At 36.2% G+C, this 27,775-nt stretch overlaps 1 protein-coding gene across 8 annotated transcripts in view; it reads left to right on the forward strand.

The window, feature by feature from the left end:
• CYLD (CYLD lysine 63 deubiquitinase) overlaps positions 1 to 25,678 on the forward strand; it is a 62,152-nt gene extending 36,474 nt beyond the window's left edge. For 7 of the 8 annotated variants that reach the window (XM_073226622.1, XM_073226625.1, XM_037001452.2 and 4 more), the window contains 12 exons: positions 525 to 641; positions 5,260 to 5,639; positions 6,551 to 6,716; positions 7,608 to 7,749; positions 10,454 to 10,576; positions 12,707 to 12,798; positions 13,630 to 13,696; positions 16,233 to 16,365; positions 17,295 to 17,403; positions 18,284 to 18,402; positions 18,678 to 18,894; positions 20,501 to 25,678. In XM_073226622.1, coding sequence (XP_073082723.1) covers positions 525 to 641; positions 5,260 to 5,639; positions 6,551 to 6,716; positions 7,608 to 7,749; positions 10,454 to 10,576; positions 12,707 to 12,798; positions 13,630 to 13,696; positions 16,233 to 16,365; positions 17,295 to 17,403; positions 18,284 to 18,402; positions 18,678 to 18,894; positions 20,501 to 20,685 — 1,850 coding nt within the window. In that variant the 3' untranslated portion in view covers positions 20,686 to 25,678. The remainder of the gene's footprint in view (positions 1 to 524; positions 642 to 5,259; positions 5,640 to 6,550; positions 6,717 to 7,607; positions 7,750 to 10,453; positions 10,577 to 12,706; positions 12,799 to 13,629; positions 13,697 to 16,232; positions 16,366 to 17,294; positions 17,404 to 18,283; positions 18,403 to 18,677; positions 18,895 to 20,500) is intronic. The other variant, XM_073226623.1, reaches the window with a different exon arrangement.
• The last annotated feature ends 2,097 nt before the right edge of the window (positions 25,679 to 27,775 follow it).

Here is a 27,775-nt window from a genome sequence, read left to right on the forward strand (position 1 = left end):
TTAAGAAATTAAGCAAAGAATTGATGGCCAACATTCCAAAATGTTTAAACCTTAAATATTTTAAACTTAATGTGTACATTGATTTATGTGTATATAACACTTGAAGATTACCTTCTTCTGAAAGGAACTGTTCTAAATAATAGGTTAAATTTGTGAACCAATGGTTCATCAAATGAAATTGGGGAATGGTGATTTTTGATATTTGGAAATAACCCATAATATGTGAAATGATTTTTCAAAGCGGTTCACTTAAAAAATAGAAATTAAAAGACGAGCAGGCTTTTCTTTTAACTTACTCCTGTTCCCCTTCTATATTGACTTTTGGATGGAAGAATCTTTTTGACATTGCCAAAATTGTTACCAAACTTCTAAAAGCTGAAGACAGTAGTAAAATACATTGTGTTTGTATACATCTACTGGTTGTATAAATATTTGTTAACACCATACGCATATTAATTTCTCTTATGGAAAAACTTTCCCACCACACTGATTTTATTTTTAAAGGAAATTTTTTTGTTCCATAGGATCTACCTCAGACCCTGGAAATAGAAACAGATCTGAATTATTTTATACCTTAAATGGGTCTTCTGTTGACTCACAACCACAAACCAAATCAAAAAATACATGGTACATTGATGAAGGTAATCTACAACTTTAGTGTTCATTATAATAATCCTCTCCTTTTAACTCATCAGAGAACAATGGGTTTTTTCACTATATATGTAGTTTTTAGAAACAGAATGGGTAGACCAATTATTTTAATATTGCTGAACTAAAATATCATATATACAATTTGTACTGTACTACTGTTAAGATTAATAAAACATTTAGAAAATGGATTACAAAACCTCTTCTCTTACCTTAATTGATCTGTTTAGGGTGGAATCATTTGAAACATCTAAAGAGTTCTCTGTCTGGGTTTTTTTTTCTCTTTAAAATACTCCTTTTTAAAAACTGTATTCCCTTGGTTGTGGGACATCATTTTCTTCTGCTTTATTCTTTTCTTTGTTCATGTGTTCAACAAGTATTTATTGAGTACTTATTATGTGCTAGACATTCTTCAAGGCACTGAGGTTACAATGGTGATAAAAAACAGACATGTTCCTTGCCCTTTCTGAGTTTATGATCAAGTTGTTAAAGTAGACAATCACAGAAACAGGCGTAGAATTGTAACCTTGAAGAATGCAATGAAGGCACATGGTGGTGTGAGAGTATATTAAAGGATGAATTTATTTAGGGGTTCAGGGATGTTTCTCTGAGGAAGGGACATGAGCTTAGATTTATCAGAGGAGTGGTAGAGAACAGAGTGAAAGGGTGGGTACAGAAGAACTTTTAGGCAGAGAGAATAACATATGTTAAAAGCCTCACAGAAGAATGGAACCTGGTGTTTGCCAAGTGCTAAAAAGAGCCGAAGTAGCTAGAACAGAGACGCATAACATTTTATGAGAAAGGCCAACAAGGCCAGGTGTGTGGGGCCTGGTGTGCTTATTTAAAGGAAATGAGAAGCCGCTGAAGGATTTCCAGCCAGAGGTGACACGACCAGGTTTGCTGCAGGGTGGACAGTGGATGGAATGCAGTGACGCCACTGAAGGTTGTTGCAAGGCTTGGAGATAGCTTATAGTAGCTGGTACTAGACTTTTTGGGGAAGAGATGGGGAGAAGTGGATGGCTATTGGAGACATTTAGGAAATGAATAAAAAAGGTTCACAGATAGATAGATTGAAAGTGCGAGCTGAGGAGGGAGATGTCAGTGATGACAAATGTACCAATACAGGTCTGCTGTTACATCAATCAGGGTTAGATACTCATGTGGGAAATGATGAGTGAGCTTCCTTGATTTTATCTTCTGCATGCCTTCATTTCTAATCAGATAGGGTATTGTGAAGATAAACAATCAAGGCCTTTGATCCCCAACAGTTCTTCCTAGCCACAAAGCAGGTGGCTTATTTGAATGACAGTTCTCCAGGAGGTTCTGTCTCCTGATAGAGTGCTTTCCTTAGGATTTGCCTCATGTGTTAGCAGTTATCAGTGCTCAAAAAATTCCTGAGAGTGCTGAAACATCAAGGGCCTGAAAGGGTCCTTAGGTGAATCACAGCCCTGCGGGCCTGAGCTGGCACAGGGACTGGGTGCAGCTCCACCCAGTTACCATGTTGTTACTGGCAGATTTGCTAATACTTTAACTGTGTACTGGTTTCTTTCTAAGGAAAGGAAACTAGTAAAACCATAGTTTTCCCATCATCTAGGTAACATGAATTATTTATGTTTTTGCTGTTTTTTCTCATTCTTATACAGTTCCTATATTGTGGTAGAATATTCGTAAGTTACTGATTCTGATCTAATATTGTTTTATAATTTCACATAAGAATATTGATTCAAAAAGCCTAAGTGGGACATATAAAGTAATAAAATTTGTATGGTGTAGCCTTTATACTTAAATAAGAAAACAGAAGTAACTTAGGTATAAAAGAACATTTCTGTAATTAATTTCACTTACACATTCAAAAAACTTTTCGCTACAACATTTGATTCATGTATTCACTTTTTTTTTCTTCACTTTTTTATAAAGCAAATATTGAGTATTTTCTTGTGTTAGTGGCTATACTGACCAAGTGCTGTGGATTCAACCATGGAAAAGACTGACAAAATTCCAGTTCTTATGGAGCTTATATTCTAGTTGGTATGACAGACATAAATGTATAGACAGACAAGATAATGATTGTGACATGTACAGTGAAGGAAATGAGCAACTGGTGGGAAGTGGTCTACCATAGAGTGTTTTGGAAAAATCTGTTTGAGGAAAGGATGTTTGGGTTGAGATCTGGTTGACGTGAACAAACTTGTCAGAGAGCGAGCTTGAGAAGACCATTCTAGACAGAGGACATGGTACAGGCAAAGGTCCTGAGGTGAGAAAGTGTCTCTGAGGAGCAGGAAGTAGCCCAGAGGGCTACTGCATAGTAAGCAAGGCAAGGAGGGTGGACAGTGAGTTTGGAGAGGTAAGTAGGAGCTAGATCATCAAGGACTTTGTAGGTCTTGGTGATAAATTTAGTTTTTGTTGTAAGAATACTGGAAAATCATTGAGAGTTTTTAAATAGGAGGATGATACAAGATATATAAGATCTTTGCATTTTGAAAAGATGTCACTTAGTTGTGGTGTGGTAAATAGATTGGAGAGGGGCAGAAAGAAGGAGGAGAGAACAGGTCAGAGACTGGTTACAGGTCGAAGATGACAGTGGCCTGGATTAGGGGGATGATAGTACAGGTTAAGAGAGGTGCACAAATTTGAGATACTTTTTGGAGATTAAACCAAATGCTTTATGGATTTGGGTGTTGGACTTGGTGGGTTGAAGGCTTGGGAAAGAAAAAGATAACTTCTAAAAATCTTATATTAAATATCATTACTAAAGAATCTTAGATAAGGTATGAAGAACAGTAAGATGAAAAGTACAGTGAACACCCAAATAGTCAATACTCCCTTAAGAAAAAGGACATTATTACTAGCCTTAAAGTCCCCTTGGTGCCTCTTCCTAGTGCCATTCTCTTCATCGCTCCTCTGAGCTACCATCATTTTTAATTTAGTGTTTATCATTCTCTTGGTTTTCATTATAGCTTTATAAGTTTGTGTATATAAACAGTATGCTGTTTGTTCTGCATGCTTTTAAGCTTTATATGCAAGGAATTAGACTGTATGTATGCTGTGTAATTTTTGCCCTAAACATTATGTTATGTTACACAGATTCACCCAAACATGATGATAATTTGTTTTCATTACTGTACAGTATTCCATTACATTGCTGTGAAATATATGAATGCACCACAGTGTACTTATCTATTTGATCCGTTGATGGACATTTAAATTGTTTTTATTTTCCTGCTATTATTAACAGCTCTGCCATTAACATTCTTACACATGTCTAAGGTGCATGGCTAGGAGTGGAATTACTGGGTCATGGGATATCACATTTTTCCTTTACTAAAATGCCAGACTGTTTCCTATAGTAGTTACATCATTTTGCACTCCCATCACCATGTGTAAGTGCACCATTGGCTTCTCATCCTTACCAGCAGTTTATGTTCTAAGACTTAACATTTGAAATAGTATCTCATGTTGGTTTGACTTACTAGTGAGGACAAGACTTGTTAGTGGTTTGGTATCTTGTTCTGAGTTGCCTTTTCAAGTCTTTTGTCCACTTTTTTCTGTTTTTTATTTATTTTTTTGGTCTTGTTCTTACTGATTTATAAACCTTTGTTAAATTTTAATCCCTTGTCATATGTATGTATTGCAAGTATTTTCTCCTTGCTTGTGGCTCAGATTTTCAGATTTTGCTATGATGCCTTTTAATGAACAAGTTGCTCTTAACTTTAATATGGCCATATTTGCCAGTCTTTTCTTTTCTGGTTTATATACTTATGTTTAAGAAATTTCTCTCTGCCCTAAAATCATAACGAATATCCTTCTATATTATCTTCTACAATTTTATAGTTTTGCCTTTTACTTTGTCTTTAAGCCACCAGGAAATGCTTTTATTGTAGAGTTTGAGGTAAGAGTCCAATTTAATTAAAAAAATATACAGTAACTGATATCTCAACATTATTTAATAAGCAGTTTATTCTTTCCCCATTGATGCAGTACCTGCCTAGCAACTGTGTTAGTCATTTTAAGGAAACAGTTTCTGTCTTTAGTTCTCTTTGTTGTATGTTGGTTTTGTCTTTCATTAATTTCTGTTTTTGTGTCTTTATCTTCCCTCTTGACTACTTGCTTGGAAGTTGTGTTCTTCTAACTCACAAAGTTGTATGTTGAGTTCATTAATATTACCTTTTTCTTTTCTAAAATAAACTGGTAAGTCTAAAAATTTCCTTCATAAGTGTTATTTTAGCTGTGTTCCACAAATATTCTTATTTCTTTATTTTTAAAATTTACATGATTTCTTCTTTGATTCAATAGTTTTATAAAAGCATCTTTCTTAAAATTTTTGCACTGGTTTCTAACTCATTTGTATTACCAACAAAGTAGACAATCTATTTAATATCTATCAATAATAGATTTTTTTGGCTTGAAAAATTGGGTGCCATTTCCTGAGAAATGGAAGGTGTGGAGGAGAACCAAGAACAGTGCTTTGGAGATAATTAAGTTTGCAAAACTTAGGAGAATCCTATTAGTCAAATGGGCAGTTGGGCTAGATATAGATATGAAGTTTTAGACATGTAGGGCATATTTAATATTCTTGAATGAATGTCTCTAAACAAGAATACTTTTTTATAGCTGCTGAAGACCCGGCAAAATCACTTACAGAGATATCTCCAGACTTTGGACATGCCTCACCACCACTGCAACCGCCTTCCATCAACTCATTATCCAGCGAGAACAGATTTCACTCTTTACCATTCAATCTGACAAAGATGCCCAATACCAATGGAAGTATTGGCCACAGTCCGCTTTCTCTGTCAGTTCAGTCTGTGATGGGTGAGCTAAACAACACACCTGTCCAGGAGAGTCCACCCTTGGCCATATCTTCTGGTAACTCACATGGTCTGGAAGTGGGCTCGCTGGCTGAAGTTAAAGAGAACCCTCCTTTCTATGGGGTAATCCGTTGGATTGGTCAGCCACCGGGACTCAATGAAGTACTAGCTGGACTGGAACTGGTAATTTAATTTGACCTAAAAGCTGGAATTTTTCCCTATCTAGGGTTTTGTGCAGGTTTTTCCCTATTACGTTTTTTGGTGAATATAATATTTTTCAAAAAAGCCATCACTGGAGAAAATTTTTATTACCATGTTCCTGACTTCCTTTGCCACTCGTTAAGCATCTGATGCACTTGTTCCTAATATGAGTTGATTTGTATTCAAGTAATGAAAGTAGATTTTGGGGCCAGTATGTTTAGGCTCATATTGAACAATAATACAGAAGGATACAGAAGAATACAGAAAGGAAAAGGAAGTCTGTTATCAGCTTTCCTTTTTTTTTCTGTTTCCCTCCCTACAACCAGCTCTAATATTTATGTCATTGGCTTTAAGATTAATTGCCAGTTTTAGAGATCTTTTGAGATCTTTGTGGAGGGGCAAATTTTCCCTTTGGAGATTAGCAAAATATACTGTTTGGCACTTCATAATCAGGAGAGGAGAATTTGAGTACATTTAGCTTTTATTTAAGTATATTTCTTTTTTTAATTTGTCAGCATGCTAGTGAATGCTACTTTTTGGGGGGAGGGGTGGTTGTTAAAATAGCCTCCTCCCCTCTGCTTCTTCCCTACGTAGTTTTAATACTTGTGGCAATGGTCCAGGACAGTGGGTTTACTAGGGAAGGTTTAAGCATGTTCTGAAAGGAACTACATTGAGAGTTTCATGCTGGATTAAGGAATTAATTTCTTAAATCTTTAGCTGTGGGCTGAAGCACTGATTAGCCAACCCCTTTTTCCTGATGGGGTTCTCAGTACAGGCGTGATGAAGGAGTTATGAGAAAGAGTAAACTGGGAGCAAATCCTAGAAACCTTAGTTCTTTGTAAAATATCTTTGCAAGATGCAGAATAATGCATGTCGAAGGATTTCCTTTTCAGGAAGATGAATGTGCCGGCTGTACAGACGGAACCTTCAGGGGCACTCGGTATTTCACCTGTGCCCTGAAGAAGGCACTGTTTGTTAAACTGAAGAGCTGCAGGCCCGACTCGAGGTTCGCATCACTGCAGCCAGTTTCCAATCAGATTGAACGCTGTAACTCTCTAGGTATTTGGATGCCTTTCATTTATTTACCAACCTAGAATGACTCTAGTTCTAATCTCATATGTCATTTCGCAATAAGTGACAGGGTTTCAATATATTTCTTGCCAGTGCTCATCAAGCTTTAAATCAGTAAAGATTGCTACTTGGAGTATAAGAAAGTTACTGTTATCTTAAGAGGGGTGTTTAAAAAAGTATTAGGAACAGTGAGGCTTAAAATTAGAAAATAGTGGGATTTATTTTTCTTTTCCTCTTGGTTACAATTTTCAAAAAGACGGAGGTAGAAATTGAAATTTGTCCTTCTTTTTGGCCCTGACTACCCTCTCAATGTATTGTTTAACTACATCAATGAGCTTATCTTCTCAAGAGGTCAGCACTACTCTGAGACATAGTTTTTGATTGATTGGTGAGGGACAGATCTTACTACCTGTGACAGGTGGCAGTTTCCTCATGCCATCCCTTTCCTCTTTTGGCTAATTGTGGTGAAGCCTCTTGATTGTCAAGCAGGCGTAAATAATGAAGCCATCTTTATGAAAAACATTTTTCATTACAATTGAAAGATTACTTCAGAATTCTTTGTTTTCTTTTCCATCATGAAACTGAAACATCTTTAGACAAATAAAATTTGGGCAAACAAAATATTTTACTTGACAAGTGCTTTTATATATTACTTAGTTTAAATTTTGGAGGAAGTAAGATTGAATATGAACAGTATCAGTTTTCATAAGCCAAATTGAAGAAAAATTAACCAAAACCTACCTTTTAACTTAGTTTTAGGTTGAAAAACAAATTTTGCATCAAAATACAAAAGCACATTTTAAAATAAGAAAGATATTTGGGGATACATATTGTCATAGTTTAAAAAGAATTCCTTTCATCTTCATTTTTACTTTTCAGCATTTGGAGGCTACTTAAGTGAAGTGGTAGAAGAAAATACTCCACCAAAAATGGAAAAAGAAGGTTTAGAGATAATGATTGGAAAGAAGAAAGGTATCCAGGGTCATTACAATTCTTGTTACTTAGACTCAACCTTATTCTGGTAGGTCTAAAATTAATGCAATAGGAATATAGTGCCATGGAGGCAGGTGTGTGTGTGTGTATGTGTGTGTGTGAAAGAAGCTGCTAACTGCCTCTGAGGAAAGTAATGGGGTGGCTGGGGGTCAGGAAACAAAGGGAGATTTGCATTTCATCATATACTCCTTGGAAGCCTGTATCCAAAAACTTAGTCATTTGCCTATGTCCAAAAAACTCATATAAAAGTGATGTTGTGAATAATGAATAAGGGGTGAATGATAGTGGTACAAATGCAGTGATATTCTAATCTCTGGAAAATAATTAGGTGAAGAGAACAAGTACATGTCTTAGTGAGCATATCAAATAACATGACTGCAGTCTGTATTTGTTTAACAATCATGAAGTTATTTTACAGAATTATTTTCAGTGCAAGCACAGTTCCCTTGTATATGTAGTTTATTCCAAAGTAGAACAACTTAATATGGAAAGAAATTTTACACTCTAAAGAGGGAGCCAAACCTGCTGCCTGTTAAACTGAGTGTAACCTGTCAGCTCTGTGCTGCTGTGTCATAAGAATTAGGGAGTTTAGGGGATATTAAAAACTTTTTAAAGTCTAGAGGAGAATAAAAGTGGTGGGCCTTTCTTTTTGGCAGGATGCTTTGAATTTTTCAGATGTGCTAACAAAAACAGCCTTATGAAATTGACATAATAGTCTTTGGATTTCCTGATAAAATTCCGTATTAGCCAAATTTTATTTTTCTTTGATTACCAGCAAGTTACCAGTGTCACAAGTGATTTTGGCATTTAAAGGGATTTAGATTTCTGCAAAGAGGTGTGGGGAGAGAGAAGCATGATATCTAGAGTGGGTTATGTCCATCCTGCCCAAAGCAATCAATAGATTTAATGCAATCCTTAGCAAAATACCAACAGCATTTTTCAATGAACTAGAGCAAACAGTCCTAAAATTCATATGGAACCATAAAAGACCCTGAATAGCCAAAGCAATCTTAAGAAAGAAGAACAAAGCTGGTGGTATTACACTCCCTGATTTCAAGCTATACTACAAATCTACATGATTAAAGCAGTATGGTATGGGCATAGGAACAGACCCATAGCTCAATGAAACAGAATAGAGAGCCCAGAAATAAACCCATGCATATATGGTCAATTAATATATGACAAATGAACTGTGAATACACAATGGGGAAAAGACAGTGTCTTCAATAAATGGTGTTGGGAAAACTGGGCAACTACATGTAAGAGAATGAAACTAGATCACTGTCTCACACCATACACAAAAGCAAACTCTAAATGGATTAAAGACCTAAATGTAAGACATGAAACAATAAAACTCCTAGAAGAAAACATAGGCAAGAATTGCAAACATCAGCATAAGAAACTTCTTTCTGGATATATCTCCCTGGCAAGGGAAACCAAAGGAAAAATAAGTGGGACTATTTAAAACTAAAAAGCTTCTGCATAGTAAAGGAAACAGTCAACCAAAAAAAATAAGGCAGTCAGTCTACCATATGGGAGAATATATTTGCAAGTGATATATCTGATAAGGGGCTAATATCCAAAATATATAAAGAACCTATACAACTCAACACAAAAACCAAATAATCCAATTAAAAAATCAGCAGAGGACCAGAACAGACATTTTTTTGAAGAAGACATACAGGTGGTCAACAGACACAAGAAAAGATGCTCAACATCACTAATCAAGGAAGTGCATATCAAAACCACAATGAGGTATCACCTCACAGCACTTAGAATGGCCTCTATCCAAAAGACAAGAAATAACAAATGTTGGCAAGGATGTGAAGAAACAGGAACCCCCCTCCTACATTGTTGGTGGGAATGTAAATTGGTCCAGCCACTGTGGAAAACAATATGGAGGTTCCTCAAAAAACTAAAAATAGAAATACTATTTGACCCAGCAATTCCACTTCTGGCAATTTTCAGGAAGAAAATAAAATCACTAATTTGAAAAGATATCTGCACACCTATACCACAGGAAGGTAGTGGGGGAACAGGTGAAATAAGTGAAGGGGATAAAGGTGCAAATTGCAAATGATATAATGTTAGTCATAGGGATGGAAGTATAGCATAGAGATTGTAACCAGTAATAGTGTAGTATCTTGGTATGGGAATGGGGTAACTACACCTACTATGGCAAATATCTAGTAATGTATGTAATTATTGAGTCACATTGTACATCTGAAACCAATATAATATTGTATATCAACTATATTCAAATTTTAGAAAATATAAAATTTGGAAATAAGAAGATAGAATAAAAGAATAACAGTGAAAAAAAATAGAGTGAGTTATATATTGGGTATGTGTTTACCTTGGGAAGTAGTTTCTAAACTTCCTCCTCTCTTGTCTCTTATAATTCAACTCATATTTGCAGGCCCTCTTTCAACTTTTGTAAGGTTTTATTAATATACTGTAGGCATATTTTTATCTTATAACACTCAGTCTATAGTTTGCCTTTGTTGGTATCAGTATTCTCCTTAACTTGGAAGGATCTCTAGGCCCTGATGACTGAATCATGGGAACCTTATTGGGGATCCCGGGTACCTGTGTTAATGAAAAAAACACTAATTTGTATGTTACTTGTTCTCCAGACTTTGCATTTATTTTCATCACATTCTTTTTAGTATCTGTCTCTCAAAAAGTAGTATGTATGCAACATGAAGAAAAATATTCCTTTTATTTTGCAGCTTGTTTGCTTTTAGTTCTGTTCTGGACACTGTGTTACTTAGACCTAAGGAAAAGAATGATGTAGAATATTATAGTGAAACTCAAGAGCTGCTGAGGACAGAAATTGTTAATCCTCTGAGAATGTAAGTAGAAGATATATAGTTATTTTGCTTTTAGATGGTGTCCTCTTTGCTGTTTTTTGGTATAGTAATTAATTTATACCTTGCTTTCATTTAATAAGAAATGGGTGAAAACAGTTCTCTTGATGAAGTATTAACAACTAAAAAAAAATCTTTGTTCCCTATACTGCCTTTAGTTATCTAATTTTTTAAATCTGGTCAAGGTGTAGCACATAGTATTTGCCCTGACATGATTATACCATTTTGGTAGCACATACTACAAATTACTAACTGCCATAGTTTTATGAAAGTTGATGGAAAGTACTTAGTACTCTTTGTCTGAAGTAGTTCCAGCCCTACCTCTCTCAGTAATCATGTTTGCTAGTCCAGTTGGTACAGTCTGGCTTCTCAAATTAAATTTTATCTGAAAGAAAATCAAGGGAAAATTTAAATTTGTAGAATAGCTAGTATTTAATATGTTTGTATTAGAATCAGATTAGATGTATTTTATTAACACATTTCTTGGTTGGAGGAATATATTTAGGCCTCAGTCCACCTCCTTTAAAAAGGTGATGTTTTTGGTCATTTCCTAGTTTCCAAATTATAAACATGTCTTTCTTTGGCCACAGGAAGCAGTTCGTAATGGGACAAGCACAAGTGATGAGACACCTAGTAAAGACTTTTGATAAGTGGTATAATGTGATAATGTCACATTGTAAAATTTAGATTATAAAGAGGGCCACAGGTCATAAAACAAATCTGCTAACTGAGGAATATAGAGAGCAAAGAATGTAATTTAAAATCTATACTAAGATAAATTTAAGTTTTGTGACATACTTTTCTTAGAAATTAAAATTTTTAAATAGTTTGGTATAGGAATTTGAAAAAAAAATGCAGAACACTGAAATATAATGAGCATTCAGAATGACTTACTCTATCACATGTACAACATAAGGGGGAAAGTAAATTGTAAGGGAGAAATTTAGAAAGTATAAATTTCCCTACTTATATCTTTAGTTTTCCTTAAATTCTGTAATGATGAACATGACTGTAGGTTTTACCTTTTAAGTAATTATGAGTCTTACGTTTAACATAAATTATTTTGTCTTCTGCAAATTTTCAAACATACTGTGTACTCTCCCAAGAAATTGATAATAAAACAAGACAGATCAAATCCAAAACTCTAAGGCATGTTACCACTTCCTTTCCAAATACCTTAAGTCTCTTACTAAACATTATTTGGATACTGTTGTCCACCCAGTTAAGAATTATGGTTAATCAGACTTTGTCACCCTGTCCACAGCAAGAAATTTGTCAGATGCCTTGTTTGGATCAAGATTCCCTGTGTCTGCAGCATTCATGTCTGTCTTTAACTGGCTGGTTTTATTTGGTACTGAGACTTCTGCTTTCTCCATTTCAAGCTTCTCAAAGGCAGAGACCATGTTTTTTACCTTACTCCACTTCTTTTGTATTCCCAGTGGCCGACAGGTCAGATTACTCTGTAAATGATACATGCTCAGTATATGTTGGTTGCCAAAAGTTCATGAGTGAATGGATGGATGGTCAGTATAAAAAATGGGTATGAGATTAGCTGGTTCTGACTCATCCTTATTAAGCCTGTATTGGCCTCTAAGATTTCCTCTGAAGCCAGTTTTAGAATTAGAATTTTATCAAAGGTTGACTTTTAATGTGTTGAATGTGTCCTGTATATGAAGATGAAAGAAAATCTCATACATGTGATTTTTGGTTTGACTGAAGATTTCACATTTGCAGTGCCTTTTTCCCTTGATGTCTCTTTCACCCTTGAGTATTAAAAGGTCTTTCTCTCTCTTAAAATTATATTTTCTGTTTTGTAAGGTAAGTACTTTAATTTTTTAAGCAAATTGTATTAGAAGACCAATTATCATAAATTAAAAATATTTTTTCTCATATTAGTATATGACAGTTATTTTTAAAGTATGATAGTATCTGGGATAATTCTGATTCTAGACTTCAAATTTTTCAAACCTCAAGAAGAAGCCTGTAATTGTGTTCTTGAAAATAATTGTCTAACCTATTGATTTATGACACGCTCGAGTTATATAATGTGTAACTATCAAAATGTTATACTAACTTAATATGTATGCCAGAATTAATTGTTTTTTACTAACATAGATATGGATATGTGTGTGCAACAAAGATTATGAAACTGAGGAAAATACTTGAAAAAGTTGAGGCTGCATCAGGATTTACCTCTGAAGAAAAAGGTGACTGTCCTAATTTATACGATATGTGTTAAAAATAACTTGAAAATAGATGCCAAATTATTGGCTGAAATATATTCCCCTATATTTTGGGGATTTTATTTTAACTTGGAAATTTCTTCCTATGTGATGCACAATTTCTTCCCCTTTTTGTAAGTGCTTTCTGTCTTCTAGAAGTAGTGATAGGTAGAATAGTGAACCCCTCTAAGAAGCTAGCTGGTTCTAGTGCCTTAAATGAATAAATAAAGGGTCCTTTCCTTCCATCCAGCAATGGTGTGCAGAGTTGTTTCCCTTTCTGTAAATGAAGGGTGGCATAGAATCCATGTGTGTTTTCCCAGGCAGCTTTCCTTGTTTTGGAGGGCATTACAAAATAGCCAACTAGGATTAAGTTCATGGTCAGAGAGTGTTTTAATCTTTTTTTAGCTCGTGGGTTTACTCAGAGATTCACCTCCTGATATTGAATGAGTTGGCAGCATACTTAACTAGCTATGTTTAGAAACTTATTAAAATTTAGAATAGTAGGAAAAAATGAGGTCATACTTCTGCCTTTATGCTACTTAAATCCCCCAAAATAAATTAAAATCATTTCACCATGTGTGAAGTATTACACCCTTTCAAATGCAATAAAGTTATAACAAAATTGGACCGTAACAGTTTATCATAGCCATTAAATATCCTTTGTATTTTTTGTTAGGAAAACTTGAGAACTATATACTTTTAATTGAAATAATGTGTTATGAAATTAAATTCAGTATAGAAATACAATTATAAATAAATAATAGAATTATTTTAAAATTTTGTCTGTGACTTATTTGATTTTTGATTTTCTCTTAGATCCTGAAGAATTCTTGAATATCCTATTTCATCATATTTTAAGGGTAGAACCATTGTTAAAAATAAGGTAACTTTTAAATTGTTATAGAAGCAGAGATGGTCTATAATTCCAGATAGTTAAATGTTCACAGTCTAAATACTGGAACTTTTTACATTTTAGCCTGGGTTTCTCTGTTGAAAATCTTGCTAATATACTATTTACATCCCTTAAAAGTTATTACAGACAAATACTCTTACTCATTTCTGTGTCTTAAGTGATGTTGTTTGATGCCATTATTGAATGGACAGATAAGAAGAAGGAAGGAAGGGTGGACAATGCCACAGTTATAGTTTGATACTGTTTTAGAAGTTCTAATTTACTGAAATAAGACAATAAGATCAAGAATATATATTCATTGTCTAGTTGAAGATGGCAATAGCTATATGTACAACCAGAAAATCCTTGAGAATTATATAGAAACTACTAGAGCTGGAAAACAAGAGGACAAGAGACATGGAAGATAGATTGTAATTGTGGTTCTAGAATGAGACACTAGAGACAATAGGGAAGAAATAGTATTTTGAGAGATAATAGTTGAAGATATTCCAGAATTTTTGACAGACTTAAATTCTAATAATAAAGACGCGAAGAATTCCTGATCAGGAAGAACCAGGACTAAAATACCAGTCAGAGACTTATTACAGGATATACTAACACAAAACTAAATTTAGTATAAGGAAGTGCTGTGAAGGAAACAAGGAAGAATCAAGAAATTGGTAAATGTGAGTAAATTAAGCCTTCATATTTGAAAACAATAACAGTGATGGTAGTAGTAATGATAATGAGTAATTGTGTGTGGAGTGTAAAGAAAAATGAAACTAGTCATAGCCCCAAACAAGAGAGGATAGTGACTCCAGCATTCTAAGAAAAATAAGGGAATAAAATCAGCAGTCAAACAGCAAAGATAATATGGCAATTTCAGATGGTATTACTGAGTACCTCTTGTTACAGGACCCAGTCTGGGTATTCTCATTACACGAATGTATTATACTCCACTGTGCTACGGTAACCCAGAATATGTGAAGAAATTTAGTTACTACTCATGATAGTCTGTGTTATGCAGATAGACAGGCCAAAATTATACAAATCTGTGAATGTTTTTATCTTCTTTGTAAATGTTTGTTTTTTGTTGGAGACATCTGCACCCTTCTGCTCTGAGATTTTGTTGCTGGAAAATGGCAATCTCAGTTGTTCAGTTTTGTACAGTAGCACCAGTTTTGTTGTGATTCTTGGATACATGTGTTGTAATGATCAGCTAATATTACTCCAGGGTGTTAGCTTTCTAAAACCTTAGTACGAAGGTTTGAGTGGGTGTTATTTTCTTCCCTGCCAATATCACAAAGCTCTTTGCTTTACACCCTCATTTCTGGTTCTCCTATCTCAACGTGTGCAACTCTGTTCTCTCTTCAGCCACAATCCCACCCCTGTCAGCATTATTATTTCTCATTGTTAAAACTACTGATCTCTACTACTTGAGGCTTTCTTAGTTTCCTTTCTTATTTTTTTCTGTTACCTATTAATTTTTTAAATGTTTTTGGGTTTTACAGAAAAATGCTGGCTTTTTTTAGTAGTCAATGACCCATTAAAATACTGATACAGCATAACCTTCAGGTTTTTTGGTTATCATTTGTTTTTATTTGCTGTGGGTTCTTAAGCTCCTGCTTTGTTACCAAGTAAGTTTTGTTAATTTCAGGGTATAGGTCACTTTGGGAAGCTGAGGGTTTCTAAAGGTTGATAAAAACTTCTGAATAACAGGTTTATTATGAAAACTGCTACTATTTTTCCCTAAAAATCTCTACATCTAGCTATAAGGAGTCTGAGTCTATACCCAGAAATTCTGCTAAAATGTAAATGGTAAACTTAAAGATTATTGATCCTTTTGATAGAGTTAGTTTTAAAGATTAACAGTGTTCAATAGTAAAACAGAAGGGAAATTTTACAAAGTAAGGGTAGCACCATGCTTAGCATATAATAGTTGCTTACTTGGTGTTTGTTGAATGAATGAGTGAACATGTAAAGAGCATGCTTTCATGGAAAGAACAGTAAGCAGTTGTTAGGACACCTACTAGCTCTGCCTTGGAGCTGCAGGGACGTAGTTATCCATCTCCAGATCTCAGGGCCTTCATTTTAGAAATGAAAAGTTTGGTTTAGAAGGTCTCTGAGGCTCTGTCCCTTTCAGGCAAATAAGAATTTATTTTCCTGTTTCAAGCATTTATGCAGTTTTGTTGCTTTCCAGATTTGGACAGTTAAATTGAAGCAAGTAATCTTAGCTTCTGGCTGTTATTGATCATGCAGTGTTTCTTGATTGTAGATTATTCCATTATTTTCCTGCTGATCACTAAGAGAATTTTGCAATATGAAAACTAAAATAAATCATTTTTAGGTCTTATGCATGAAGTATATTTTATTATTGAATTACTGTTTTCCCCCTGTTGTACAACTGTCCAAAGTTGTACCATCAATTTCATAGTTTTTATGTTCTTAAATACTGCTGACATAGCTCCAGTTTTTGATTTAAGCATTTTGTAAATAAATTATATGTTTTCTTTTGCTATATTTTCAGATCAGCAGGTCAAAAAGTACAAGATTGTTACTTCTATCAGATTTTTATGGAAAAAAATGAGAAAGTTGGTGTTCCTACAATTCAGCAATTGTTAGAATGGTCTTTTATCAACAGTAACCTGAAATTTGCAGAGGTTAGTGATAATTACTTGTCGTATTTTATATGACAGTCCTTAATATTCTTAGGACTAATAATAGACACAGTAACTATTAACTGAGAGCAGTTAGAAACACAGACTGTTAACAAAACACAACTTAAAAAAAATGTCCAGTGTTTCAATGTGTCTGAAAATGCCTTACAATTAAGATTAACTTATTTGATTTTTGGTGCCAAAAAACATATAAAGGTAATTTTGTAACTTGAGAACTTTTAAGCAGTTTTTAAAGCAAAAGGAAGGTTTTTTTTATAACTTATCACTTTACCTAGTATAAAATCTTGCCCAATTTAACATTTTACTTAAGCATATTGTCCAAATATATCAAAAAAGAATGTTTACTTTTCCTCCTTTAACAAGAGACAAATCCATTTATATTGGTCTGTTAATGAACAAAATGATACATTTTTTTTCTTTTACTCTTTACTGAGTGTCTTCATGAGCTTAGTGTAGGACATTTTGTAGTTTATTTTTATTGTATTCATTTCTGAAGGAATGTTCTGGAAAACCTTAACAGTGGCAGTTATTTAATTGTTGAAATATAAGAAACAGCGTCCTTTAGTGACGACAGTTTCTTTATTATACTTGAGAAAACAATTTTTCCAAAATCTGTATTAAGTATAAATCCAAAGGGGAATGTCACTTTAGCTGGTGGTCATATTGTTAGAGACCAAGGTTGCTGAGCCTTGCCTGACCTCTGGGTATCCTGGGTGGGTCTTGGACACTTGAAGACTTGTGGCTCTTTGGTGCTCTGCCTCCACACTCCACATTTACGCACGGATCCTGTTTTACAGGCCACTGGTGTTATGGTGGAACCACTGCTTGGTGCTACTACTATGACTATTTCAGTTTTGTAGGGAAAATTTCTTTTAGCATTTTGATTCTAAAAATATGTATCTTGTTTTTAGGCACCATCATGTTTGATTATTCAGATGCCTCGATTTGGGAAAGACTTTAAACTATTTAAAAAGATTTTTCCTTCTCTGGAATTAAATATCACAGATTTACTTGAAGACAGTAAGTATGAGATTTTTTAGTTCGTTTTGTTGTTTTTCAGAAAGAGTGAGGTCATTCTTATTATGAGTCAGAGTCTAACAAGGTACAATTCTTCTAAAAGGCAATTTGGTATTTAAAGAGCCTGGAAATATTAAGCTAGTACTTCCAGTTCTAGGAATTTATTCTAAGAAAATAATCAGAGATACAAATACATATTTTATATGCAAATGTGTTTATTGTCACATAATTAAGAAGTTAGAAACAACCTATATGATAACAAGAGGAAAGTAGGTAAATCAATTAAGGTGTATCTGTATGATGAAACTGCTGCCATTAAAATTCATGTTTTTGAAGAATATAGTGTATGCGAGTGGCTATGATACAATGTTAAGTGAAAAGGTAAATACACTGATACCTTCCACAAGAGGAGCTGCGCGTGCACACACACACACACACGCACACACACACACGCCTGAATATACATGCCTGCATGCATGCACACACAGAGTTATGTAAATATGCAGATATAAAATTATTGGAGAAAATTCATAATAGTATTGATAGTGGTTACCTCTTGTTAATAGGAATTGTAGATGATTTCAATTTTCTTCTTTATGCTTTTTTGTATCTTTGAATTTTCATCAATAGACATTTTATAATCATGGGAAAACACCATAGAATATATTAGTTTAAAAAAATTGTCAGATGATTTGAGAAAATGTCTTTAAAGAAGATATCCTGAGTCTAAGGAAATATAACATCAAATTTATGGGGATATGGAGGAATAGACTTTTTTGAGTCCAAGTCCTTTGTAAACTTTAACTTTTCTGTTTCATATTTTTAATGAAATAATGAATTTTTAAAAGGCTCCCTAACTCTCCTTCTACTCCCACCATGTTAGCCCCAAGGCAGTGCCGGATATGTGGCGGGCTTGCAATGTATGAGTGTAGAGAATGCTATGATGATCCTGACATCTCAGCTGGAAAAATAAAGCAGTTTTGTAAAACCTGCAACACTCAAGTAAGTTTGATTTCACTTAATGGATGTTTTCCTATCAAACAGTAAATGATTTGTTTGAAAATAGGTTTCAGGATTTGAAATTTTCAAAATCATAATTAACTTCTAGAAATTTATAATTAAGTGGTAGTGTTTATGTCTCTTCTGTTAGTTGATAGACTTATGTGAGTATGTGGTTGCTGTTTATAGAAATGTATTCATTTGGAATAAGTGGAATCCACTCACTTGAAACATTGAGTGTGGCTCATTAGTGATGTTCTCTTCATGTTCCATTTTAGGTCCACCTTCATCCCAAGCGACTGAATCATAAATATAACCCCGTGTCCCTTCCCAAAGATTTACCTGACTGGGACTGGAGACATGGCTGCATCCCCTGTCAGAAAATGGAATTATTTGCTGTTCTGTGTATAGAAACAAGCCACTATGTTGCTTTTGTGAAGTATGGGAAAGACGACTCTGCCTGGCTCTTCTTTGACAGCATGGCTGATCGAGATGGTATTTTAAAAACCTTCCTTCTGCTTGTAGCACTTTTAGTTTGTGGTGGGATAATTCATGGTGGGATGTGTTTTGCATAATAAAATAGTTTGTGTAAATAGCTTTCAGGAATATCTTGGAGACACAATAATCTTAAATCTTGAAATGTGTTAACAGCCCTGATACTCAACTATGGGATAATATTGCTGTGATGTGTTGACATGCATATTGTCTTTGTTAAAAAATAGAGTGTTAAAATTCTTTTTGTAGGACTGAGAGGTCTTCTTTCTGGCTTTGTTTTCTTCTATGTTCAGGTTCCTCTCACCTTCTGTATAAGCCATAGTCGCCATTTAAGTGCCTATGTGCCAAGCTGTACTTGGAAGTACATTATGGGGGTAATATTAAGTCATTATACCTAAACCCTTGCAAGATGGGGATTATCCTTGTTTTTCTGTTAAACCATGTTGTCTTCTAAATGACAAAGCTAAGAATAGAAATACATATTGTGTTTGGAAAAATAAGCCTATTCTGTATGTAATGTGTTTCTTTCTGAAATAGGGAAAATGCTGTATTTTCTAGGCCATTTTTCTAGGATGCTTAGTCATTATTTAACAAATGCTTAATAAGACCATGTGAAATGCCAGCAGCTCTGGTAGGTCTCAGGCATGAAAGGTTGTCAAAGGAGCTACACCCCTGTACAGTGTTCACAGATTAGAACTAGTCCCAGGCAAGGTTGTGAGGCCACTTCCACATCCCACATTCTTCTTCTATAGCCCATTTGCCCTTTGGCCACTCTCTCAAACTCCAGTCCCCCTGTGGCAGCTTCTTGATCAGAGGCCCCACGTCTAGACCAAGTGTTCTCAACATTTTCTCAGCTGTCAGACATTTGACAGATACAGCACAACCCCATCTGTAAATGTACCCTTATCCCAGTTAAAATTGTATTTAACAGTGTAATTCAAAAGCATAGCAGTTTCAGACATTTGGAAAAGTCATTGGGATGCTGAACCAGAAGAGCCTTTTGGATTCCCTAACAGCATCTCTGTTCAATCTAATGATATGTAAATCAAAACCTTCCCAGAGTTGAACAAGTAGAGCAAATTTAGGGAAATAAAATTTTAAATTTTAGGGAAATTAAAAAAAATTTTTTTAATTTAGGGGAAAAAATAGTATTTATTTTATTAGATCTGCTCTACCCTTGGATAATCTCATGGTGAAGTATACAGGGGTGCTTGTATCTTGGAAAGGGCTATGGAAACACGAGGAGCTGAACATTGTGTGCTATGTACATGTGCCATCAGTCCCTAATTGAATACAGAGGCTTAAAAAGTAGGCTTTGGATTTTGCTCAGGATATGTGTCCTTTCACCAGTTTTATTCACTATTGGCCCTAGAATTCTTTCAGAAACCAAGAAATGAGAAAACTGTCCAGTTACAAAGAGGCTTCAACTTCTAGAAATCAGAAGTAAAATAAGGTGTTTCAGATTCTGGAAATCAGCCTTAACTAAATCATAGAAACTAAATGTAGAAAGCATTACAAAGCAATTATAAAATTGCTTCCGGGGCCAGGGCAGCAAAAGAATTTAGAACTTTACTGCCCTAAATAGAGCTCTTCCTCTTTTCCATAGGTGGTCAGAATGGCTTCAATATTCCTCAGGTTACCCCATGCCCAGAAGTCGGAGAGTATTTAAAAATGTCTCTAGAAGACCTGCATTCCTTGGACTCCAGAAGAATTCAAGGCTGTGCACGAAGACTTCTTTGTGATGCATACATGTGCATGTACCAGAGTCCAACGATGAGTCTGTACAAATAAATGGGGTCATTTGGACAGGTGCAAGAACTGAACGCAAAATTGTAATCTTGCATTTTACTGGAGCTGGCAGTTCTGTTCAGCATCCATTGCCGGCAATGGATGTCTTCACGGTGATGAGCCTTCAGAAAAGGATTCCTGTGTTTAAAAGCTGATTGCTTTTGTGTTACTGAAGTATTTAATAAGAAGCATTTTGCACTCTAGAAAGTATGTTTGTGTTGGTTTTTTAAGAAGTCTAAATGAAGTTATTAATACCAGAAGCTTTAAGTTAAGTGCATTGATCATACAATATTTTTGGAAGCATAAAATTTTAATTGTGACAGTTTAAAACCTCTTTTAGTCCACTGAGAGTGTAAATAAATGTGTCTTCTTTATAGACCAAGGATACGAAATCATTTTTCCTTTGTAGCTAATGGTTGCCTTGAGGAGGAAATATTTTGGTTTTATTAAGAGTCTACTTTCATGAAATCCAGTTATTAAAGTTGTACTGAGTTTTTTGTTAATTCTTTTCTATATACTGCTGACTCCTGCATGTCTGCATTCTGCTGAGTTTCTGTGTTTCTGCAATAGTGGTCAGGAAAGTACTTAAATTCCTTTAATGGTGTTGTTTTCTACTTGTTCTGGTTTTGAGATAAATGAGTGATTTTTGTCATAAAGCGTCCATTTTTGATGTAATTTTCTTGGGGGATTAGAGTGTACAGCAATTGAAGCTCTTCATTCATAGTAATAACTGTCAGCTAACATTTTTTCTTAAGGCTCTCTAACTATTTTATGGAACAGGGCAAAGTGAACTTTACTAAAGGATTGGGGTAATATATTCCAACACAAATATATTGTCCATAAGACAATACATTTGGCATATAGAATTGCTCATCAAAATTTCCCTGAAGAGATGTGTTGGACACCTCACCCTCTGCTATTTTAAGGAGACTGTCCAGAACTTCAGTTTGATCAGGCAGTCCCCTGAGTAAATCCAGTTTGATTTCACTTGAGAGAATGACAGTTATAAATCAGATATTTTATTGAAACGTTATCAGCAGCTTTATCCTCCTGATTAAATAAGAAAATGGATGTTTTCTTAGCTAATACCCATAGTGTGTGTCCAGACCACAGTGGATGCTGTAGACTAGAATATAGATTTTAAGTGTTAGTGCTCTGAGATGTGCTGTGCAATATGTTTTATCCAGGTATTGTTCTGTGGTATTGTCTTTCTGGAATGACTTCCTAACCATGCAGGAAGACAGAGAAGTTGTCATATGTGTTCAGCATATGACTTCATAAAACACTTAATGTTAAAAAAAAATGGAACGAATCTTTATAAGCCCTGCAATTATTTTTTTTAAGGGCATGTTTACCCTTTGGTTGATCATTCCATTTTGCTAATATTTATTAGCATTGTAAGTCATAAGGTACAAAAATTCATCTTGTAAGTTTTTCATTTTTGAAATGAAGAAGTACAGAAATTTTTCATGGGGTTATGCTAAATGCCTGGGTGGGCTGGTGGGATGGATACTACATCAGGCTGGGAAGGAATCCTGGGCTGAGGGCTGGCCTGCCTCCACCCGTTAGTAAATGAGAGACTTGGGCTGCAGAGGGTCTGGGTCTCTTCTGGCCCTGACCATCCACAAGTCCAATCCCCCCTTCTTAAATATGAGTTGAATGAATACATAGATGAATGAGGTCATCAGTATGATTTTAGAAGATTTATCTGGAGGAATAATTAGGAACCTGTAACTAGGTAAGACTGGATTTAACAGTTAAAAAGAAAAGAGATGAAAAGACAGTTTGTTTTCTGTAAAAATTAAGACAAAATACAACTCAGGAAGGTCTGTCCTGCCTGGCCTGTCATAGCAGAAGACTTGAGGAAGACTTGTCTGGATGAAGGCATGGGGTCCCATGGGGTGTGGGGCTCTTTTGGGTGGAAGGGGCCTCATCCAGAAATGATTTCTAGGGACAGTTTCCTCAAGTAGACCTTTAGGTCATCTTTATATTCCCCAGGGGAGGGAGCACCCAATGGAGGGATGCCATGCGGTGGTGCCTGCGGGGGTTGGGCCCTTCCCTTGGCCTGGGTGGTCTGTGGCCGGGCCCCCTTTTCCTCACCCCAGCAAGCCCAGTGTGTCAGTGGGTGCGAGCAAGGCTGTGCTGCTGTGCCACCGGTGACCCATGTACCTGTTTAACTGACGTTAGCCTTAAATTTTCTTTAGTATTTTCTGATTGGCTTTTTAAATGCTTTCATTATCCCTTTTTTCATATTTACATTTTTACAGTAGAGATGGCAACATAGTCGAATCATCTATTTGTAATGTGGCTCATGATTCATAGCTACAAATAGAAAATAGAATAAGCAATGTTCTCCCACCTCCAAATAAATACGTGTGTGTATGTGTGTGTATACATGTGAAAGGAGAGAAAAAGACAGGGAGGGGGGAGGGACAAGGAGAGAAGAGCAACCATGTTATAATAGAGAAGCTAAATGTGTTCAGTCCCTCACTCTCAGCTTTATAAAGGAGTTTGACTCCATCCACAAAAGAATGTTTTGTAAGAGTGGGAAAACATTGAAAACCAAGAGAAAAAGTAATAAAACTCAATAAAATAGAGTTGTTACAGTCACTAAAGAGTACCTCCTTAGAATAGTTTAGTATTGTAGAATTCACATTTGCCAAATGTTATAGACAAATGGCTTCTTTCTATCCCTTGGATTAATTAGCTTTTTCCACAGAATTCAGGAACAAGGGAAGACATGGTAATCTTGTGCAACTTGTATTGTCATTCAAATTACTGTTGCTTTGAACGTGGCAGCTTCATAAATTCAGGCGACGTGACCTTTCTTGGGTGGATCTCGATATCCAGCTAGATAATTTTGCATCTGCTTGAGTGGTCATAACCTGAGGTACGAGCAGAGAATATGGCATTATGCCTTAGCTGGGTGACAGCCAACAAATACTTATTGGACATTAATTACTAGGATTGTGTCAGAAGGAATATGAGGCTTGGTCCCTGTTCTCAAACAACTTATCACCTACTTCTAACAACAGCATGTCTACTAATGGTTGCTTAGCTTAGCTGTAAGGGTGCCAGGGCTCAGGGAAAGCTGTGAGCAAGTGTGGTGTAACAGAAGCTCGTAGAGGTCTAGGAGATGAGAGCCGTGGCTCTCAGGCCTTTTCTGCTGCTTGCTCTGTCAACCTTAGATGACATCTCGACTTCTTTGGACGTCAGTGTCCTCCTCTGTATAACAAGAGGGTTGGAATATCAAATTTTATAGGAAACCCCCCCAAAATTCTGGGTCCTAGGCCATACCTGCTGTCTCTAATTCTTCATGAATGGGGCCTAGGAAATTTGTTAGTGAAAAGCAGGTGAAACTGGTGATCAGCCGATTTGAAAAACATTGAAATAATAAAAAATATCCTTTTTTATGTGATTGTGTGATCATATAATAATAATTGTATTAATTGTTCTATGTAATTGTGAGTAATTGGATGTTTATCATATTGTTTATCTGTGTTTACATATGAATTTATGTAAGAAAATGGATTTTAGTATATGCCTCAACCCACTGTTTCCTAGAGGTTTTAGCAGTCTTTAGAATGCACGTAAGTCTTAAGAGGATGTTCGATGTTACTTACCTGGACATTTGCCTTCCACTTTATTTCTTTAGGGGAAATTGAGGCTTTGGGAACCAAAGAAATGGAAAAACAAAATTATTATGCAAAATTAAAGAAAAAAATTATTTCTTACTACCTGCTACTTTATGATGAACATTTTAACATTATATGAGAAAATACTTTTCTGGGGTAATAGGTCTTCTTATTATAAGGAAAATGTCCTTGTTTAAATGATGGACTGTATGGCTTATGATGAAAAACAAGACCACCTTCTCCAGGGGTTGGTGATGTTAACACACCTACCATTCTCCTTCCATGAAAATAGTACTTGCATTCTCCAGGGCAGGTGGGGGGTGGCAGAGAACAGCACATTAAAATGGAAACTAGCACGCAGAAGGGAGGGTGGAGGAGGAGAGCAGGCAGACCTCCTACAGCTTCTGTGGGGACCTGGGCCCCTGAAAGTCAGGCTTTCTGTGTTCCTCAGGGGTAGGGGGTGGGGTTGGCGGGGGGCACTTGCCGGAGAGGAGCGTTTTAGAGTGAGGCTTCCTGCAGGGAGTTACTTTGGACTTGTCTATTCTCCTTTAGGAAGTCTTATTGGAGGGAAAGAAAGAAAAAGAGACTCTTCATCTTATTCCAAATCCTAAGGCAACTGAAGGGTCTCTGTTGAGTCAGAAAGCCGGGGTGAAAAGCTACCCAGCACATATGGCCAATGATTGTAAAAAAGTGGAAATAAGGAGATTCCCACTTTCTGATCATAGTAAATATCAGTACTTACATCCGTCACTCAACATTTGATTTTCTGCCCCTCTGTTTCGGCATTTTGTTTGACCCTATTCTGAAGTCTTTCATTCCATTACAGGTCAGAGGAAAGGCCAGTTGTGAGGATTGTCCCTTCAAGCACCACAGCTTCAGATACAATTCTCTTGCACTTTTAAACAATCCACTTTGATTTTCAGTTTTTTCTAGAGAGATTATGTTGGAGACTCAACTGTTCTTGGTTTCATTTTATAAAATGCCCTCTAGGACTGTGGAATTTTACCTCCAGAAAGTCTTAATAGCCTGTAAACATTCATTATAAAACAAATAAAAAACCCACTAGAAACTTCCCAGGGAAGTTGTGGTCATTTCTTTTGAACTGGCATAAAGGAGAACATTTTGTACTGCATTTCCCATACCTAGTATCTTGTTTAATGTTTTTTTTTTCTCTGAAGAACATTATATATTTATGAAGACATTCTTTAAAAATAGCACCACACAAAATATCCCTTTACTATCAGATCGCTCTGATTTAGCCTTAATTTTGTTAAATTTTCTAGAGATGAATGAAGTGCTGCTGTGGAAAGAAATGTACTATATACTATTTCTGTATCATTAAAATTAAATTTTTATGGTTCCTTTTCCTTGATTTCTTTGGGGAAGGGTTTTGGGTTATGGGAAAACTGGAATTGAGGATGACTTCTTCCATTGTTGCAGTGGTACCAGGAAAGAAGGTTCCTTTGGGAAAATGTGCTACCTGAAAATGAATACCTTCGTCAGGCCTCTGCCATCATTGTGATTGTTTCAGCAAACCTCACAGACTGTTCCTGTTCTGATCTCTAGGTTGCCTTCTGGTGAGATAGGGCAGAGATGGGAGACAGGCATCATGATTAATTTTCAAAAAAGCCAAGAAGCCAAGATATAAACAGCATAGTAAGAACAGGAGGGACTCCATCTTAAGGGGAAGATTCCATTTTAAAAACCAGGAAGTTAGGAGGTAATATTCCTAACATATTCTTTGGTAAACAGACAATAACAATCCACCATGGGGGCAGGGTGGGTGGTCTTAACTAATATGTTCCCAGAGGGAAGCCGCTATCCTGGCGAGGAACTGACCAGTGTCTTGTGTTGATTTTGCAGAATTACCTGGAGGACTGATAATGGAGGAGAGGAGACATACTGTCTCTCACCAGAGATAAGAATCTTCAGAGTGCTTTAGAAATCTATACCCCCTGGCCCTTTGTCACATTCCTGAGAATCCTTAAAATACAGAATCCCCAGCCTTTTCAAACACCTCCTCTCTCAGGCTGCCTGCACTCCCCTTTCTTTAAGTGCGTACTTCTAACAGCTTTGTCTCTGCACTCTTCCAGTGGTAAGCATCTTTGTCTCTTTGCTATTTCATTCTATTTTCAAGGCTTCACTCTGTCTCTGTTTTACTCCAGATGAGTAGGGAGGGGCTGCTGAGAGCTCTGATTAGGGCTTGCACGTTCCCATCACCTGGGTGACGCGGATGGAACTGCAGCTGCGTGATCTGCTCTTTAGTAGCCTGCCTGAAAATCTTTTTTCTTTGGGAAGTTCTCAGAACATAATCTCACTCCATCCCATGGTCTGCAGCTCCCTCAAATTCTGGGGTTGTAGGGGCTAGACCCCACACTATGCAGATCCAAGTGGACATGGGATGCCAGGTGACCCTGGCTTTAGGAGTTGGCAAGGGGATCTGCCCTGTGCTGAGCAGCTCACCAAGCTTTTCCCCACTCTGCACTTTCCCGCTCTCAGCTACCTGCAAGTCAGCTGCCATTCAATACCACTCTTGCTTTAATGAATTCCTGCCTTACTTACACTCTTCTGACCTGATGGAGAATTCTTTCTTGTTCAGTCAAGAACCATCCCCTGTCATCCAGGTCATGGTTTCACCCGGTGTGCAGGGAGAGATCTCCTCAGATGTAGCTGCCCAGCAACACTGGCATCATGATTCTGTGTCATTTGTTGAAATACTGGCATGTCCAAGCCCTGAGTTGCCAGTCTCTAACCACTCCTACGAGAAGTTGCTCCTGCTCCGCAGGGTAGGAAGGCTAAGTGCAGTTCCAAGTTCCTGTTCAAAGTCTGCCTCCTCAGAGGCCCTCACAGACCGCACAAGCTGGTGGTGTTCTGGTAAGTGCTTAACAAGCAGCTCTCCGGGGAGAAGCAAAGCCCTGATGGCAGCGTTGGCTGGTTTTGTGTAAATACTCTCACATGGCTGACTGCAAGCCACCAGTGTGACACCACCGAGGGTGCAGTTCACAGAGATACAAGTAGGATTAGCACGTCAGTATGGAGCATTTCCAGCACACAGTTATGATAGACATAAATACCTGAACAAGAGCAGGGGTTGGCCAACTGTGGCCAGTGGATCAAACCCAGCTGGCTGCCTGTTTTACTAAAGAACATTTTATTGGAACACAGTCATGCCCATTCATATTACATAACCGGCTGCTTTCATGCTACAACGGCAGAGTGGAGGTGTTATGACAGAAATCACATGCCCTACAAAGCCTAAAATACTATCTGGTCCTTTATAGAAAAAGTTTGCTTACCCCTGGCACAGACAGTTGTAAAATATGAAATAATTAGGAAGTGATGAGTTTTAAATTAAATTATATTTAATTATAACTTTTAACTTACTTAATTGCAAGTTTATATAATTTAATTTCAATAATGGATGTATTTAAGAACTGGTTCAAAATTCCTGAAAATTT

The sequence above is a fragment of the Manis javanica genome, chromosome 17 (genome assembly GCF_040802235.1).
Source record: "Manis javanica isolate MJ-LG chromosome 17, MJ_LKY, whole genome shotgun sequence".
NCBI classification, from domain to species: Eukaryota; Metazoa; Chordata; class Mammalia; order Pholidota; family Manidae; genus Manis; species Manis javanica.